At 40.7% G+C, this 19,281-nt stretch overlaps 2 protein-coding genes across 2 annotated transcripts; one reads left to right on the top strand and one right to left on the bottom strand.

The window, feature by feature from the left end:
* Nucleotides 1-1,988: 1,988 nt before the first annotated feature.
* Nucleotides 1,989-9,634, bottom strand: HMGN1 (high mobility group nucleosome binding domain 1). The gene is made up of 6 exons (XM_074602294.1): nucleotides 9,352-9,634; nucleotides 8,897-8,929; nucleotides 8,770-8,799; nucleotides 8,607-8,657; nucleotides 5,435-5,566; nucleotides 1,989-2,887 (listed from the first exon to the last, which is right to left on the bottom strand). Exons 1-6 carry the CDS (start codon nucleotides 9,364-9,366, stop codon nucleotides 2,840-2,842), a joined length of 309 nt encoding a protein of 102 aa, XP_074458395.1. The 5' UTR covers nucleotides 9,367-9,634; the 3' UTR covers nucleotides 1,989-2,839.
* A 7-nt stretch (nucleotides 9,635-9,641) lies between these two features.
* Nucleotides 9,642-17,718, top strand: GET1 (guided entry of tail-anchored proteins factor 1). The gene is made up of 5 exons (XM_074602282.1): nucleotides 9,642-9,876; nucleotides 11,923-12,088; nucleotides 13,449-13,516; nucleotides 14,363-14,477; nucleotides 16,043-17,718. Exons 1-5 carry the CDS (start codon nucleotides 9,787-9,789, stop codon nucleotides 16,114-16,116), a joined length of 513 nt encoding a protein of 170 aa, XP_074458383.1. The 5' UTR covers nucleotides 9,642-9,786; the 3' UTR covers nucleotides 16,117-17,718.
* The last annotated feature ends 1,563 nt before the right edge of the window (nucleotides 17,719-19,281 follow it).

A 19,281-nucleotide genomic window follows, 5' to 3' on the forward strand; every position in this document is an offset into this window, starting at 1 on the left:
ATTCATAATTGATTCACCTATTCGTATTAACTAGACATACTTTATGTAACTAGGAAAGCCTGTTTCATTCTTTACTGCATCAAGTGGGTTGTGCTGCTCAAAACAGACCCAGGGCTCCTGATGCAACCAGCTCTGCCCTTCTGCCAGCGTGAAAATTCCCCTCCTGCGAGAGAGAAGCTGTTACTGGTTTGTGCTTACTGAGTCCTTTCACTTCCATAACAAAGTAAAAAAAAACCAAAACAACTTTTTGTCCCCAAGAGTACATATTAGGGAGCAGTTACAATAAATTAAACAGTGGCTAGGAGATGTTAGAGAGAAGATGTTGAAAGTCAACAGGATCTCAACATCAGAGACTCAAAAGTAGGCATTCAGAAGTAGGCATTTGGTAAAAGGACATAAAAGAGGTTATTTAGGGGGACTTACCTGCAAGTTTGTTAGTCATTTAACTGGTGTTTTTGACTTGCTAAAACCAGAAAGTAAAGAACGTCATGTAGCTATGTCACGACACAGCTACATGACACAAACCAACAAATAAGGTAACTGGAGGGAGGGTGGGGGGAGAGGCAGAGGGGTTAGAAAAAGTGGCATAAATGTACAGTTTTGGCATATCCAAGAACTTGAAGCCAAAGCCACTGCCCAAATCAGGTGCACTCTGCTTGGAACACAGCTGTGGTGGAAATGGGCCAGAAGGTCCAGTTTTGGAGGACATCCTGTATATAAACTAAAGTTAAGTTAAACATTGCTTAGATATTGAAAAGTTAAAATAGTAAAATGCTTTCTCAAATGAAAGCATGGTTTAAGAAAGTAAGTTGGGGTGAAACTAAAGCGTTTTTTAGAAGTGCATGACAATTTGAAAAAGGCACCAAAAATGCACAGGAAGGAGATACTGTGCTTGCAGGTGTTACTTAAGAGCATAAACAAGTTCTCTATCAAGGGGTGGGGGAAAAAAGAAACAAAGAACAAACGTTACTTTTTGATCTTGACTCCTCCCAAGGCAAGGCCCATAGTTGTCTGACTGGCATCAAATAGACTGGCAAGATAAAACCATGCTACTACCTGCTGCAATTCAGCAAAATAAGGTGAAATGGGTAAAAAAAACCCCAACCACAAAACAACCCTGCACTCTATGGGAGAACTGAAGTAATGCTGTACTAGATTTGATCGGGTTTTTTTATTTTGAGGTTAAGTAATATATACTTAATATGCCCCCTTTTGATGAAAGGCTGTTAAATCTTCAGCAAGACGCATTTGGTTTTCTCAACTACAGCTAGGAAGAATCGGGACAGTTTTGTACTACAGGAATTAGGTCTCCGCACAGGTATGTTTAATTTGAAACGATGCTCGGCCAACCTGCAGCCCCACGCAGCGGGCACACTGCTCGCAGCAGGCTAAGCTCACCCAACAGCTCATCGGCACCACAAGGGAAGTTTTCCCTTGGCTCCCCCCTCCCTGCTCCTGCCCAGGCTCTTCCACAGCTCATCCCATCCTCTGCGATGGGATCCACGATATATACCTGGGGAAGTTCACAGCCGAGGCTCATTTTTCCCTGGACATCTGAAGCTTTATTGATTTTAAGGCTGGATTTGGGGAAATTCCAGTGTGGTTCCAACACAACAGCCAACACCATCCGGTCAGTTAACATTCAAGAGGATTGCTCTGTGCGTCTTCCTTAAAGCAGTTATTTACACACCAGTGCATATGCAAACTCTTAGATGCCGAACAGATGAAAACATCTGATGTTTACTAAGTATTGACTTTTTTTTTTTTGAGGTAACAGGAGCAGTACTAAGCTGTCAGCTTTCAAACAGGAAGTCCTGATTAAGATTGCAACCAGAGTGTTCTACTTGCTACTCCCTGCATTACCACCGTTCTCTTGAAAAAAGTACGTTTTTAACAATATTAAGAACATGATTAAAACTCAAAAACTAGACCACTTAGATCATGAGTGATCGTGAGTTGTCATAGTCAATACAGGAGCTACAGAAACATCCTTTCAAAATCAAGATTTATTTGGCTTTTGTTTGGTGATCACAGACACTATAAACAATTTTACAATTGTTTTTATTCACACATTTTTTTAAATCTAAAAACTATAATTCTGGGTTTTTTTCTAAGACCATTTCAAATATTTTCCGTTTGATCTCTGCAGACAAGCTGTTCTTTAAAACTGGATGTGAAGTTCCAGTATCTCAAATACTGACATAGTAAGTTACATCTGCCACGCAGAAACTTTTGCTTAAGTCAGTATTTAAAGATATAATAAAAGCTTCCAATCTTTTGCATCACAGCTACAAAGTTGTTGGAAAAAAATAAAGCTGCAACTACCAAAAATAACTTTGTCACAGATATACATCACCCAGCGAGAAATCCAACACTAGGGAGCAGTTTTATTAGATAAGCAATTCTACTGATGGTACAACCATAGATAAAGATAAATAACTAAAAATGTTAAGACATTCTCAACATATCATTATGAATTCCAAAGTCTGATCTGTGTTATGCTTCATTTAATAGGATAGAAAAAAACGTCCCTCACAGTCTATGGAACGTGAAGCCTAATCAAGGCTTCAAAGCCCTCTCCTTAATGTAACATGCCATTAATTTCTGGTTTCATAGAAAACAGACAACCAGTACATGATTTTACCACTTTAAAAAAGCATTTACACTTATCTAAATATGTAAAAAAATGGGTTGGGTTGGGATTCTCTCCTTTTTAAAAATGTGTTTTCTAGAACTACTAAAAAACTTGCATTTACAAAATAGTTGATAAAAAATATTCCTCTGAATTGTACAAGAAGAAAGGTATAAGGACCACCAATTAAAGACTTCGTACCAGATGTTACTCAGACTTAGCTTCTTTCTCTACTGCTGCATCAGATGCTGGGGTCTGAAAAGGAGAGACAAAACCAGAACACTTCAATGCAGAAAGTTTCTAAGTGACTCAGCCTCTTAGTTTGTAGTATTTTTAATGCACAACTTAGTTAACTTGACATACAGAACAACCATTACTTGTTTCTACACACCATGCTTTACAGTCTTAATAAATTGGTGTCATGATCTGCTTATTTCTCTTGGATAATGACCTACTAAAACCAAGCTGTCTTGAAAAGGCTTCTATCTCCCCAGATGCATCCATATGAATTTCAGAATGTTGCTGTTGTTCCTTCTCAGTACACACTGCAAAGATTTATTTTTTTTAAGAACAAAGCCCATTTCAATGACTACTGACTTTACGACAGGAAAAGGGAGCTTTTTAACCTACTAAGTTAAAATCTCTGCATATAGGGTGTTTAGAAAAGACACTATAGACGTACTTCGTGCATTTAAATTTCAGCGCAACACTGTTAACATATTCTCAAATCTTACCATGTTTTAAAGTAACCAAGACTTAGAAACACAGTGCTGCATTAAATTAAACATAATTTTGTAAAAATACATCCAGTGAAACTGAACTGTAGGAGCAGAGCTGTACTGTTTTTCAAGTCAAGTCTCTATATGCTGTACCTCAACTTCAGAAAAAGTTCATACAAACTTAATTGATTAAAATCGCAACTCCACTTGTATCGGAAAACTCCCTGCATTTGCAAGGTAGGTTAAAACAAGGAACGTAACATACGTATTAACATAAAAAATATCCTTAATTATTCTAAAGCTTTGCAGCAGCGCGAGCAGAACAGATGGTTTAATCTCAGCAGTACCCAAACAGGAACCCCAACACCCGTTCAGTCTTTACCGCCACCTGGGGGAAGCTTTTGAAGGATGAAGGAGGGAAGCCATTTCCATTCGCAGGCATTAAGTCTCAGCGAGTGTCACCAGAAGTCCTCACTACACTTTCACCAGATCATAGATTAACAAAGGCATCCCTGACGCTACCGTCATGATGGAAAACAGTAACGTCCAACAGGACAGACTATACCTCTGCCTTTTCCAGACTTAGGTGTGACATGAAACGCGCAATTTTGGCTGGCGTGACCAACATGAGACCAGCATGAAGATGTGCCACAGCAGTCATCATCCACTCCTCGTGAATTTACATCATCCCTGCACTAGTGTACTAAATAGACCCAGCTGAGAAATATTGCCAAACTTAACTTTCACTGCCATTGATGAAATACTACATGCACAAATTAAAAGACCAAATTATGCGATAAAAAGTTAAGAAACTGATGGAAAGTTAAGCCAACTAAAGAATTCCTGGTTCTAGCACAACTTTTTCACAAAGATCACACTGTAATCTTGCAAATGAAAAAAACATTACTCCAAAGTAAGTTGTCTTGTACACTGAAGTGTATCTTGTATCTTCCTCACCCACAAAAACCCATTATCTACCTAAAAACCAAATACTCTTTTCCTCTACTTGAAGATCTACCTGCACACTGATAGATCAGTGTGATAGAATTCAGACAGACTTTTTTTCTATCTCAAAAAAAATTACTTTTGAATGCAACAACCAGACAGGAAGCATGAATCACATTTAAATTAAAAAATCATCTGACTATCTGATCAGCAAACTCCGCTGAACTAATTAAAATGAGTGAGGCATTCAATATTGCAGAAACCTGAGATTAATTCTGGGCCTGCTACCACGTGAAAACTTGCGTTTCATCCAGTTGTTCACAGCTGCCCTAGTAAGAGGCACTGCTTCTCCCTACAGATCTTGTCCTAAATTTAAAAATTAATTATGTCCACATCCCAGAAAACGAATATGGTGTGGAGAATGTTTTAAGCTGGATGATCAGTGACTCCAAAAACTTCATCAACACAACCATTTTAGCACAGCATTACAGCCAAGACTGATTTGGTACCTTCACTTCTTCAGCAACAACTGTTAGTAATTCTTGCACTTTCTCTTCCATCCCTGCACCAGCCTGTCCCTTCTACCAGGTGGTAGACTATGACTCCTATAAATGCCATCTCAGCTTTGGTTAAGTCATTTCAACTTTGGGTTTTCAGTGAAAACTGTTTGCAGTCCCATGAAAATTAGTATTGCATTTGTCAAAAAACTTTTGCAGCAAGAAGGAACCTCTCTTCCAGTAACAGCAGACTAAAACCCAAACCAAACCCTCCAAAGGCAGACACATCCCCCTGACACCCAGAGCAATATCGCTTCTGTACACCCTATATGTATTATTTTGCCAAGACCTACCCGCAGGGAAAACAGCCCCTCTCTGAAGGACATTATCCTGTATCAGAACTTTGGTAAAATTCTCACCTGTTTCCTTATTTTCAGGGATTGTTATCACATCACTGAAACTCTTTTCGGCGCAACTAGAATTTTCCAGGTACATCTACTAACATTTCAATAGCCTACATCCTTCTTTTGGCAGAAATAGATTCTATTATAAGTACTGCTTATGTTTCTGATAGATATTTGGATAGTCTGGTACAGTAAGTTATCTAGCTGCTTTGCCCCAAGGAATACAGACAACTTTACCTCCTCACTTTTAGCTTCCCCATTTTCTGCAGGAACGTTGTCCTTTGTCTGTTCTTGGTTTGTCTCTTCTGTCTGTTTTCCTTTAGGCCCCCTTTTCCCCTTTGATTGAGCTTTCTTGTCCTCAGATTTATCCTACAATGAAATAAATTTCCAGTAAGCGAATTCCTATGACATATTAGGTAAACTTATAAAATAATAAAACCCACACAAAACCCAAGGTGGACTTGATAAACAGCAAGAGCTACTACCAACAATCAATGAGCTAATACATAGTTCAACTACCAAAAAAGTTTTCCAAACTACATATAGGCAAACAATCAGTTTCAGATAGCGTCTCAAAATGAGAGAATCAAACTGGGATAAGAAGGTAACTAGATTCTAGTGACTAGACAGAGAAATTTGTAATACATGATTTAACCTTGTGGCACATAAAAAAAATAATAATGCAGTCCTTCCACTTTGTAAATACAAAACACTTCAAACTGTCTTTTTCCTCTTCTATTGATAGGTGGGAATTTCAATAACAACCTAAATAAACGTATCACCTAGAAGTAACATTTTCGGTGCTCCTGTGCTAGTATTTCAGTCACATCCTCTGTACCCAAATGATTCCTGTTAAATGGGCAGGGGAAAACTATTTGTTCAAGAGATACTTTCATATGAATATGTAGTACATCCTCCCAGGCATTCCTTACAGCAACCAAATGCTAAAGTTTGCTTGTCCTCCAGCTGATCCCCCTACTTACAAATTTATTCTATCAATTCAGAATTACATAAATGCACTGATTTTGACATCATCCGTCAAACATTACTTAATGATACTAACAAAAATGTTCAATAAATGACAAACTGTAACACTTTTTCTGGGTAGGTAGAATGTGAATAAATGATAAGAGAACGTAATGCATTTATACCTCTAAGCAGAGGAGCAGTACACTGATATGCCTTAAAATGTGTCTAATCTCATTAGAAATATTGTGTGCATTTCATAAGTATATTCTTCATATTGTGTCCTAATTTGTTGTCTCTGACCTAAAATTCACTCCAAGAAATAAAGCTCTCATTTTTCTGTATTTTAAGTACTGTAGAAATGTGTTTACCAGTCAGACCACTATTAGAAACCATTTGATCAGAAGTATTCCATACTATCTTCACTCCAAGCATTCATTCTTCCTTATAAAAACCATGCAACCTCCTTACTTCACACACGCAACTTTTTAATAGCTACGTGAATACATTTCGTATTTTACATGAACGCTCATATAAAATACTGTCTTCATGAAAATACGGTTTTGTCAACCACTTGCAACTATTGAGCAAAAGTTCTAAGTGTTTTACACCAGTGGATACAAACATGCAGTGTTACATTCCACATAAAAGAGATGCAAGGTTAAAAAAATAAAATAAAATTCAGTGCTGAAGCATGTTATGTCAGGTAATGAAATCATCAACATCCACAAAACTTTAGAAATTCTTTGCTATTTTTTAGAAAAGACAATTTTTTAAATCCTCAAAAGCACAGAGAAAACAGTTGAAAATGCTAATGGGAAAAAATGAGTCCTTTTAAAAAGTTATAAAAGCTAAACTCAGCAACATAAATTCAGGTAACAGACAACTTTAGAACACGTAGACTTCTATGTTTTGATTGTCAAAATATTTTTCTTCATTAATATTTATTTAAAAAAAACCAAGTTACTCATAATGAGCAAACTTCTCCCAACTACAAGTAATACTGCCAGAGAAGGTTTTAAAAGTTACAAAGTTGATGCAAAGCAACTTTTGATATATTAATACAGAAAAAAAGATAATAGTTTAAAAAAAAAAACACACAAAAAATATCTATCATTTGACTGGTATGTAACAGTGAAATATTTCTGCAACCTGTTTAAAAAACGTCCAGAGACAGCTAAAATGAGAAAGTACTGAAGATGGAGAAGTAAAACACAATCAGAACAAAAGAGATTTTTTACAATAACAATGAGAAAGCTTCCAAGTGACAAAAGATTTTAGTGACAGCATGCGTTCCAGAACAAAGAGGATCAAACGTAAAACAAGTTATACATTTATTTGAATTGCCAATGGTAACAGTGGTTAAAAAAAAAAGAGAAACGATTGTTCACATATTCACGTTACAGCAGCATTCCATGGGGGCCTCATGCAAGATGTTCTACCTAATATTCTAAGACAACAATTGCTTGTGATGGGCTTGGTTTACATGAATATGTTCCCACGTATGAACTGTGGAAACATTTCTTCCTAGAACTAAATTAGTTATAGGCAGCAAGTCAGTAGTATCATGCGTATCAGTTAGCATCGACTAGCAGCATTAAGAATTAGATGCACCACAAAGACGTTGGAAAAAAAGAAAATCAGAACTGAAGTAAAATTGGAAAGATTCCCCAAATTCTTTAGGCTTACAACCTCGAGAATGGGAATGCACTGATATCCAAACCATTGGAATGAAGGTGATAAGTAACTGTTCAGTAGGATTAATAAAATGAAAACATCAAAAAGTCTGCAAAGCAGAGCTCTATATTAGTGTATCTGAATTGCTCTTAATCCATGCATTAAAAAGAAAAGCTTATCATCACAAAGGAACACTTAAAAACACATACACCAACAAGCCAACAGATACACAGCCTCTTTTACATCTCCCAAGAACAGAGATTTTGCACTTCAGTTATTGTCACAGTGAAGACTATACTAAAAAACAGAAAGATCATACTAAACCAAGCTTACTTACACATACACACCTGAAAGCTAGACTGCATGAATGGAAACTCAGATCTTTTTCAGTGGCTACCTAAATAATTCAAATAGTGGTTTTTTTCCTAACACACTGCTTTAAGTTGTGAGCATATTTTATCCCTCTTTGTTAGTGATGAAATACAATCCTACATACAGTTGCTTCGACATTCAACTACCAAACACAAATCTGTGCCCACAGTTCCAGGCGATACTTTTGAGTGTTTAGCGAGGATATACCCAAACGGTGGTGGAATGCACACAGAGATACTGGCAGAAGGATCCAAAAATGATACTTTGGCTAAATGAGCCTTCCCACAAGGAACAGGTGAAGATGATTAAAACCAATCAGAAGCCGTGCATGGGATGCCACCGGGCACCTCCACTGCCTCCTCCCCCCCCCCCCCCCTTCCCCGGCCACTCTCACCTTTGCCGCTAACTTTTTTGGTTTCGGCTCTGCTTTGGCAGGAGCGGGTTTCTGAGGAGAAAGAACAAGTCAGGCAGACGTTCAGCCCTCGGGAATGGCCCTTTTCGGCACAGGGAGGCGCGCACACACACAAGGACACCCCCCCTCCCGCTCCCCTACTCACAGCCGACAGCCGCGCCGACCGCCTCTTCGGCTACAGACGGGGGAAAAAAAAAACAGAGAAACGGGGTGAGCGACCGGGCTGAGACGCCCGCCCCTCCCGGGCCCACCCCCGCCCCCCGGTCACCTACCTCCTGAGCGGCCTCCCCGTCCGCCACCGCCACCTGCCAACACAAACGGGCCGCGTCAGGCAGCGCAGGCGCCTCGGGGGGAGGAAGGGGGGGAGGAAGGGGGGGCGGAGGGGGGGCGGGCGAGCGTCGTCGTCGTCATCATGTGCCCGCCCGCGCCCCCGCCGCCCCCCCGCCCCCCGCGCCTTCCCGCCGCCGCTTTCGGATTTCGATCCCCGGCGAGCCCCCGCCGAACCTTCCAGACACCACCCCCCCCACCTCCCCTCAGCGGGGCCCCCCGTCGGGGGGTGCGGGGCTGGCTGCTAAGGGGAAGGCGCCGGCCCCCCTCAGCGCCGCGGCTGTGCCCGCGGAGTGTCCGCTTCCCTCCGAGCTCCGAGCCCGCCTGGTCCTTCCCTGCGGTGCGGCGGCCGCGGTTCACCCGCGGGCGGTCCCGCTCCTCTCCTCGAGCCCCGCTTCACCTTTCTCTTCGGCATGGCCAGGCTGCGCGGCGGCGCCTCCCGCCTGCGACCCCCGGTGCTGCTGCTGCTTCTGCGGCGGCTCCTCCCGCCCAGCTGCTGGGTGCCTCACGGCCGGCCACTGCCAGCCAGCCTCGCCGCGCAGGGAAACCGCCCCCCCCCCATCCATCCCAGCAGCGCCAGCGGCACCGCAACAGGATCCAGCCGGATTGGCGGGGGGGGGGGCGGGGGGGGGCGCTCCCCACCCGCCCCCGGGGCGCCTCCGCGGGGGCGGCCCCGGCGCGGGGCGGAGCCTCACGATTGGCCAGCCCTCGTCACGTGGCCGCACCTGTCCCCGTTTCCCCTCTCACAGTGCCGCTCGGCGGGAGGGGCTTTAGTGCCGGGGCCGGGGAGGTGGGGGGGGACGGACGTGCCCGCCCGCCCTCGGAGGGGTGCGGCATGGCGGAGAGCGGCGCCTGGCTGCTGGTGCTGAGCTCTGTCTTCCTCTGCAACGCGCTCAAGATCCTCCTGCCCTCCTGCTCCTCCATCGTAAGTGGCCTCACCGTGCCCGCCCCGCCCCCCTGCCGGCGGCCGTTACCTCACGGCCGGGCTCCCCCCTCGCCTGCCCGCCTCCATCCCCACCCCCCTTCCCCCCGGCTGCGGGCGGGACCTCGCCTCTGCCCGCCCGGGCCCCGCCGCCGGACAAAGCAGGGGCGGCTGAGGAGGGGCGAGGCCGCGGGGCAGGGCGTTACGGCGATGTCATGGCGTCGCCTCCGTCTGACAGCTGAGGGGTGAGGTGAGGCGGAGCGCGGCCCGGCCCTGCGCCTCGCCTGAGGAGGGGGCTGATACTGGGAAGAGCTGGGCGGTGGTGAAACCGCAGGCCGTGACAGGGTGACACTGTGACAGGGTGACACTGTGGCTCCGGTAGCCTCGGTTAAGCAGCGTCTTCAAAGCAAAGTTACGGGGAATGAGTTACCGGTGCCTCCAGCGGTACCCCTGAGGCCGCAGCCCTCGGGGCACTGCAGGGAATGCAAAGGGCAGCGTTGCCCAGCCGTCCCCGCCTTCGGCAGAGGGACGTGTCCCTTGCTGAGAAGGGAGATGGGGGGGATACTGGGATCCAGGAGTTCGGTGTCATAGGAGGAAACCTTCAGTCGCAGTCACTGGTCAGGATGCCCCATGGCCTGATCTCAAGCGTTTCTGTGGAAGCGTGGATAACAGAATTACGGACTGATAAACTCTGTGGCTGACAAAGAAGCTTACGTGTGAGCAAGCATGCTAAAATACCTACCGTTCTGCGCTTTCACGTAAATAACTTCACGCTCACACAGATCAGTGAGCACTGTTTGCTAATGGATAAAAATCCTTTAAAAGGTAAATTGCTCTTAGCAATTTAGGAAGCTGAACACGGTGTTACTGTGAGATGACTAATGAAAACCTCCACTCAACTTTCTGCTGTGGTTCGTGACAGAAAGTAGTGTAATATTCTCATTGAGTACAGTACTGAGAACGTCATATGTGGGGAAAAAATTACATGTGTCTTGAGGAAGCTACAAAGATTTGCTAAGGAACAGCAAGAAAAAGATTTTATGCTTTTTGTATTTTCATTTCAAAGGTAAAAGGAGTACATGAACCAGCAAGCAGGTGGTGCCTCATGAAAAGAAAGTGGGAAAGTAAAAGGGGAGAAAACGTTTGCTAACACGACATGCGATTACACTTTTACGTTGCTGTCAGTAGGAAATAATTTTAGCCAAGAAACCAATAAGATGTTATAAGAAAACCACATTTAAACACATGTAAGAAAAATAACAAATGCAAATTTGTGTTTCTGGTTTTGAGGCAGTGGTAAGATACTGCACTGGATGGATCACATCTCTTGGCTGTACAGCAATTCCTGTGTTTCTAACAGCCTGGACTAGGCAATCTGTAATCTAGAGGAGTGATTCCTGGTTGGTGAGCCATGCATTATTGTCAAAGTCTAAAACTGGGCTTCAGTGAATAAAGTTTCCATGTTAATGAGTTTAGGCCCTTGCTGAGGCTGCTGAAGCTGGAAATGGGAACGATGAACGAGTAAGGGGCATTGCTGGAGCTGGAAAGAGAAGTGGTGGAAAAGGAGTGCTTCCCGGTCCTTCCTCTCCTGCACGTATCAGGTGCTTGTCATCCAAGCAGCGGGTGATGAGAATTGCGAGGAGGGAGGACAGCAGTTCAGATCAGGATGCAGTGGCAGGCAGGGCCTGGGAGGTTTGAAAGGTCTTAGAAGGCAGCATCATCAAGAGTGGGGAGATGAGGAGATGAAGGCAGAAATAGAGAAGGAAAAGGCAGTTAACCATAGTAGAAAGGTTGAGAATCAGTGCTCTACAGGAACAATTTTCAACCCTTTTTGATTTGCTTCTCAGTCAGAACAAGAAAGTAAAAATTCTTTGGCTTTTTGAATGTGTGGCAGATGTTAAGCCAAGGTTTTTCGGTGACTTGATAAAAGGTGCTTTTTTCATGAGAGGCTTTTGAGTATGTAACAAACAGGATATCATACTTTATACATATTAAAGAAAATCGGTGGAACTCTGGATAAATAACTGATACTCTTTCTTTACTTTTTAGATATCCAGATTGTTACAAAAGGATGCAGAGCAGGAGTCCCAAATGAGAGCTGAAATTCAGAACATGAAACAAGAACTCTCAACGATTAGTATGATGGATGAGTTTGCTAGATATGCCCGTCTGGAAAGAAAAATTAACAAAATGACTGACAAGCTTAAAACTCATGGTAGAGTGCAATGTTTACTCCCTTTTCTAGTTTCTGAAAAACATTTTTCCAAGAAAGTTTTCAATTTTAAGTATACTTATCCTTCAACTTTTTCCCTTCCCCTCTTACCTGTTTCCAGTGTTCCCTTCTTTTTTTCTTTCTTTTTTTTCCTTTAATTTTTCTGTAGACCTTGCTCTTGTCTTTCAATTGTGCATAGTTCTGCATACACTTATAAGGGACTTCACTGTGTAATTATTTACTTTTTCTCAGCGATGCTCATCACTGACTCATATTTTGAATAAGTCGAGGAGGTTCTATGCCATTAACAAAAGAAGTAACACAGTAAGGCTGCGTATCTTCACTGCAAAAGGATGCTTTGCTTGGTTGGGGCTTTTTGTTTGGTGTACTACAGAATGCTAGGGAGACAGCGTTGATCTATAAGGTAACTAGATGAGACTTTCCTGTCCTTTTGCAATTCTGTCTGACCTTATGCAGCAGATTTTGTGATAAAGCTGTAGTGTTTTGTTCTCAATTAGGATTTTATATTAGTATAATCCATCATCTCGTGGTAGAAAGTACACGTAAACCTTTGGCACCAGAGCTTTTGCTCTTGTCTTTACTCAAACTCACTAACTGATCTTAACAGGGTAGGAGAAAACTTGCTTTATCTGCCTCCCCTGTGCAGAATGGATGGATGTTTATAGGCTCCTTGCTTGGAAAGAAGACTATATTTACAACTGGCAGTATTGTATTGCTTTTAGTAGTATTATTCTTAACCAAATAAGTTCAGTAAAACTAGATTTGAGTAGTTCACTTAGCAACCAACAATGTTGTTTTAGAGAACTTTAAGCCACCGTTATGTTTGAAGATGTGCTGTCTTCACTGGGCTTCTTTATATTGGTCTGAGCTACAGTTAAGAGCAGAACAATAGGCAAGAGGAGTTTTTAAAACTGAACCTGATGAAAATTTATTCAGTGAAGGAATAGTCTTAACTGTGTTCCTGAATGAAATAGGGCAAAAAGTGCATCTGCTAAAGCCCCTTTTAGGAAAGGGAAAAATTTACTTTATGCTTCATCTGAAGCAGGTTCTTAAATTTGTAACCACAGCAACTGTTTGCATTTGGGAATAGCGTTCTTGTTTGTGTGTGACATTTCTCTGTCTAGAATATCAGTGTTTTGCAACTTTTCATAGTAGCGTTAATAAGAAACTACAGTGTGATACGTCCCTAGCTTTGAATATAGCTATAAGTCATTTGAAAGAGATTTTTAAAACAGTGTAAAGTCCTGATTTGAAAAGTGAAATATTAATAAATTACTAGTTTTATGTAAGTATCATTCTCTATTATAAATAATGCAGAGTAATTTTTTTTTTCTTTCAACAGTGAAAGCACGAACTGCCCAATTAGCCAAAATAAAGTGGGTTATAAATATTGTATTCTACATCTTACAAGTAAGTAAATATTTTATTATAAATACAAATTACTAACCAAATCCTCAGTAGTGTTAGAATTCTGTCATGCATCTGTTGGCTGATGATTAGTCATGCAGGTGTTTGACATTCCAGTGATACAGTGCATGCCAAACTGAAAGAGTTTCTTGAAACAGAAGGGAGAGATGTTGCTGATAAGGTCTGGTAGTTGTGGATGGAAGGAGTTTTGTGTTTTGTTTTAGCTCTGTATTTCTGGTTTGGAGATGAAAAGATAGGAGTTTGTCTTAGCTCTGTCATCACTAAGTGTTTTTTTTTTTCATTTACGTATGACACTGGACCCAGGAAAGTTCTGATACCTGTAAATAGATTTTTGCCTATGTTTTTGAAAACAAAATATGCTTTTGATGAGGATGCAAATCTCCACTTACAGCTGCCACACATTTCACCACGGTGCCCCATCACGTTGTCTCTGTAGTTCAGACTTAATACCAAAGGATGACAGTGGTCAACCTGCAGATATCTTTAGGGTAATGTTAAAGCTAGTTGGATTCCTAGCGAACAAGGATTATGTCTAAAAGCAGTCATCAGAATTTAACAGTTACTGTTAATATGTTTGTGTATACTAGACTTGAGCCAGGGTCTCAAAAGAAAGCAGTATTTTCCATTTCTCCCTGCTACCTCTTAATATTGTGTATAAAGTTGAGGTTATACTAAGTTTAAAAATATTTTTGAACTTGTTTAAGAACAATGTAAAATAACAAAGAAACTATTTTCTTTAATTAGAATTTATGATTTACTCCTTCAAAATAGCGGCGGAAATGTACTTTGGTGTGTTATTATCCAAGCTAATAAAAATTCCAATTCTAGGCGGCGTTGATGATCTCTCTGATTTGGAAGTACTATTCTGAGCCAGTTACAGTGCTTCCAAGCAAATGGCTTGCTCCGCTGGAGCGCCTGGTAGCCTTTCCTACGGGGGTGGCAGGTAAGCACTCTACAGTGGAAAAAATACATTTCCCGAGCCCATGCAGATGCTAACAGTGTTGCGATGAGGAGCATACATGGCTTAAAAGCGCTGCTTCTGTATGTTTCTTCTAACTCCTTTAGCACAGAGAGGAGTTTCATTTTTATTTCTTCTCAAACAGCGCAGATTTATCTCAGTATGCAATAGATCCTGGAGAAGATTTCAGGTCAGGAATACTTTTATATTAAGGAGCCCACTAAAATAGTAGAAATGGGTTTAAAAATGGGCAAATGCTTCATAGGTCCATATCAGTTACATGTGTTTCTTATAAACTGCTGGGGTTTCATAGTAGTGTAACTCCAGAGTGATTTAGGTATACTCTCTCTTGGTATTTTGCCTTGTCTGCTCCCACCCATTTTCCCATTGGACTTCTGTTGCATTTTTACTTGAATCCTTTTCTTTTAGGTAGTTTAATGAATTAATGATCAGAAGGACATCATAGCTTGTAGATAACTATTTCTGAGTGAAAAGTGTGCTGGCTCTATGCTAACGAGATAAGTAGGCAGGCAGAATGACAGGATAATGTGTGGAAATTCATCAAGCTAAAATGCTGCTGGTGAATCTTCATGTTAGGCTTGTAAGTCCCAACTGCCTTAGAAGGAATTCCAAAATATGTTGTTGGAATCATATGTTGTTGTATCTTTAATCACTGTCTAGGGAATGATTTTTATCCAGCGTGCTTACTGGACAAGAGAAGAGTCTGCTTCTGTGCAGGGTGGGGGAATAGTCCTTGGAAGACATTTATTTAAACAGGATTTGAAGGGATTTAAAAACGTTCACATCCATGTCTGCCTTCAAATCTCCTTTTTTGTCTTGGCTGATAATCACTTTACTGTGGAGATCGCCTTTGAATTCTAGGTGATAAACACAAAAATGTCTAAAAATCACCAAAGAGGTAGTTTCTTCATGTGTGTGCTATGAACAGCTATGTGTTCTGTGATACTAGGTAGTATGATTCTATGTAGTCTGCAATATGGATGTGCTGTGTATTACAGTCTATTCCATCATACCAATGCAAATTTCTGTGCTGCTAGTTGGAAGGACGGGACCCTTTAAAAAAGCAGCGCAAGGCATATGTGTCAGCAGCAAGCAACAGTCCCTGTAGCGTTTTTCTATATAACTGTATGGGGAGCAGGGGGAGAGAAGTATGGATTTAATACTTTTTACCTCTCTCAAATCTTGAGTTTAGGTTCTAGTAAAGTATTCTGTTACATGCCAAGCCTTTAACGTCAGCACCTTAGACATTTTCTGCTAGATACATAGCAAATGTTTTTAGCTGAGAGTTGTATATACCACATTTTGTCTCATATTTGTGTTATTTGGTACTGATTTCCCCAGACAGTCTTCAGGTTTTCTCAGGACCAGCATGGTTTCGCAGGACTAACTGCCATCCCTTGAAGAGAGACATTTGTATATAAAAAGGAAGACGTTTTGTTCCTGTTCACTTCATAAAGTTGTTTTCAGATGCTTGTGTGCTTCAGGGTTATTGATGCAATGACTTAAATCATGTTTTATATCTCTTTCAGGTGGTGTTGGAATTACGTGTTGGCTTGTGGTTTGTAATAAAGTTGTAGCTATCATGCTACACCCTTTCAGCTGAAGGAATCCCAGTCATCCGTGGAGTCCTCAAATACATTTTTGTTATCACTGTTTTAAACAAATAAAAACAAAAAAAGGAACAGTTGTCTTCCATGAGACTAGGTCCGAGATAATATTTGTTACTTCATTTGGATATCAGTCAGTATTCCTTTTGATTTATATTATTTTTCCTTCATTTGTATTTCAGTTTGGTGGTCAGTTTTCAAAGAATAGCATTGCTGTTTCAGAACTTTATTTTGTGTCTATTTTGACAAGTATGAACACTGATTCATGGCAGAACCGCAAGGCATAGTCACCAAAATCTAAAAGTGTTGGATTTGCGTTTTTAAGTTGGAAATGCACTGGCATTAGGAATTTTTGTGAGCTTTGCTGTTTCTTTGCTGTATAATATGGAAGTCTCACCCGAAGGTGGGATTATATTTGGTGACAAGTGGTTCTAGAGGACAGAGGTAGGTGTTTTGTTTGGCTTAAAGAGAATTTGTTTCTTCCTTATTATTTTTTTACACTAGAATTGGTATATTCTTGGGCTGTCTTAGAAAATGCATTATTGATATATATGCAGAATGAACCTTTTATCTCTTAAGAGACTCACTCATTGCCAAATAAAGGATGGCTGGATACTTTTTCTTCCCTGACTTTTAAAATTCATTGAACACTTGATTTTTTTTCCTGCTTTTATTGATAACTGGCCTTTCCTTCCTTGATATTTTCTTCTCTTTTTCTGCTTCACAAACTGAATGAGGATCACTGAAACTATTTCCTTCCATGTTTTGGGAGGAAAGGTCTGGCCATCCTTCTCAAGCTCCACATTAAGAAAGAGGAAATAGAAGACAGTGCTGTTCCTTCAGAGGACAATATTCCTAGGGCTTTAGCATACATTAATGACAGTCCAGGATAGCCCAAAACAGCTGTGTAAATGTAAAAAGGCAAATTAGTGATTTAAATGTCTGAAATAGTAACAGAACGGTAGCAAGCAGGAAGAAGAGGGAAAACAATTTTCTGTTTTGGCCTAAATCCTTCTTGCTGTATTTAAGTACAGGAAACAGGCACAGTATTTTGAATTTAAAAGCGGACAGAATTCTTCCTAGTACCGTGCCTGTAGACCAGTGACAGTTACATTATTTTCCATGCTACAGTGATATCTGCAACCCTGTCATTGCTGCCCCGTAAAGCAAATGAGTGGGTTTATAAAGTTCTTGTTCCACATCAGCTCTTTTTTTGACCTGAGCCTGAACAAAGCTGTAGGGGACACCTTTCCCTCTTCTGCTGGGCTTTGGCGATTCTGGTTCTGCTTCCCACTCTGTACAGTGGGATGCATTTGTTATGTTATCTCAGGTCCTTTGCCTTCCTGCAGGAATGAAAGAAGGGACTAGGGCCCCTCCATAGTTAGCACTGCCTTTAGAAGGTCATGATACATTGTGTGTATATATGTATGAAATGTTGGGGGTTTTTTTAATGTTAATTTAAGAAAAAATTGCTTTTATATTAAGTGTTCCATTTAGCCAACATGAAAGTGGATGCATTATCATCAAGAAAAAAATGCCGTGACTGAATGTTATGTATAATCATGTTTTTGTTAACAAAATAAAGCTTTTCAACCCATCTCAGGTTTTCTACTTCATTTTTCAATGATGTTAATTAGTTTTCCTAAAAAAAAAAAAACCAACAAAAAAAACCCCAAAAAAACCCCAAACCAACAACACCCCCACCATGTTCTTGCATAAGGAAATACTGTTGGATTCAACAGGCCTATTTATTTTTTTTATTATATCTTTTTAAAAGTATTTGGGACAGATTATTTCACTATGACATTGACATATTTCTGAATCTGAAGATGTGGCTAATGCTATTTCTGCTCAGCTTGTTAGGGAGTTTAACACAGCGAAGTCAAGAAAAGCAGCAGCATTGAAAATCTTCACAGTGGCATTTGCTGTTCATCCGCCCTTAGCATGGGGTCATCAAACCCGCAGTTTGTTTGCTGCTCTAGTCAAACATTTGGTGAGTAAAGGCAAAAAGGCTTTTGGTCACCTAGCGAGTACAAAGAGGAGTGTTGGATTATGTACGCGTGTTTGCTCTTAACTTTGGCGCAGCAGTAAAGGCATTGTGGAAGTATTAATAGTTCACAGAGGAGGAACACCTCTTTTGACTGCACAAAATCAATTTTAAGTGCCACTTCAGGAAAAACCTTGGAAATTTTGAAAGGAAATATGCTGCACATAGGTTCAGATCTAAATGTCTTAATTGCCTTTAAAAGCTTTTGCGGTATGATTTTTTTTTTAGGTGCTACTGCCTTTTAAAATTAATAGAATACATGTAATTTTCCCTAACTTCACATTTTGGCAAACGTTTAATGAATTACTATGAGGAACAAAACATAATCCTCCTACCCTCGCTTACATAACCTTAAACACAGGATTTTTAAAGGCTTTTTGAGAACTGGATATGCCTGATTTCTCCAAAACAATAGTTTACTCTTGCGCATTCATCTTTGGATGTCAGCTGTGGAAGTTACCAGGCAAACTGCTTTGATAAGTTCTAACACTGGAAAAGAATGAAGCTTTAGAGCTTTATAATGCTAGTGAAAACAATGTAATAGCAAATTATTTTTATTATGTGTGAATTCTGGAAGCCATTTCAGGAGTGAAGAAAATTAAAAAATTATTTTCTTTTATTGCATTGTTGGTACTAACCCAATAATAAACCTTTTGAAAGCAGATTGCTCACTTCGGCTAGCTAAAAAATAATCAGCTTCAAAATTCAAACTGCACAGAGAATGCAGAAAACTGGAAATTACAAACCAAAGACTAACTTGAACACCTGATAACGGGTAAAAATGTTGTAATTGTTAAGGCACTCTTACTAAGATGTGTATGCATGCGCATGGACCAAGAAAAGAAGGATGTTCTTTTGTGACAACTGATTTGACTATCATTTTGGAAAAATCATTGAAAGAAATCCTCAGTACCTGTAAGATTTTATATGCATTTAATCAAGGTAAAAACATTGTTTTTTAAAAAAATGTTTTAAATTATCCATATTTCTAAAGATAAGTTGATGTACCTAACTAAATGTCAAATAAAGTAACTAGTTTGTGTATTCTCATGAGGTTATTCATAACGATTTCATTACTGTTAGATGCTTCACATTATGAACTAGTAGTGGGGGT

The sequence above is a fragment of the Larus michahellis genome, chromosome 1, assembly GCF_964199755.1.
Source record: "Larus michahellis chromosome 1, bLarMic1.1, whole genome shotgun sequence".
In the NCBI taxonomy this organism is placed as follows: Eukaryota; Metazoa; Chordata; class Aves; order Charadriiformes; family Laridae; genus Larus; species Larus michahellis.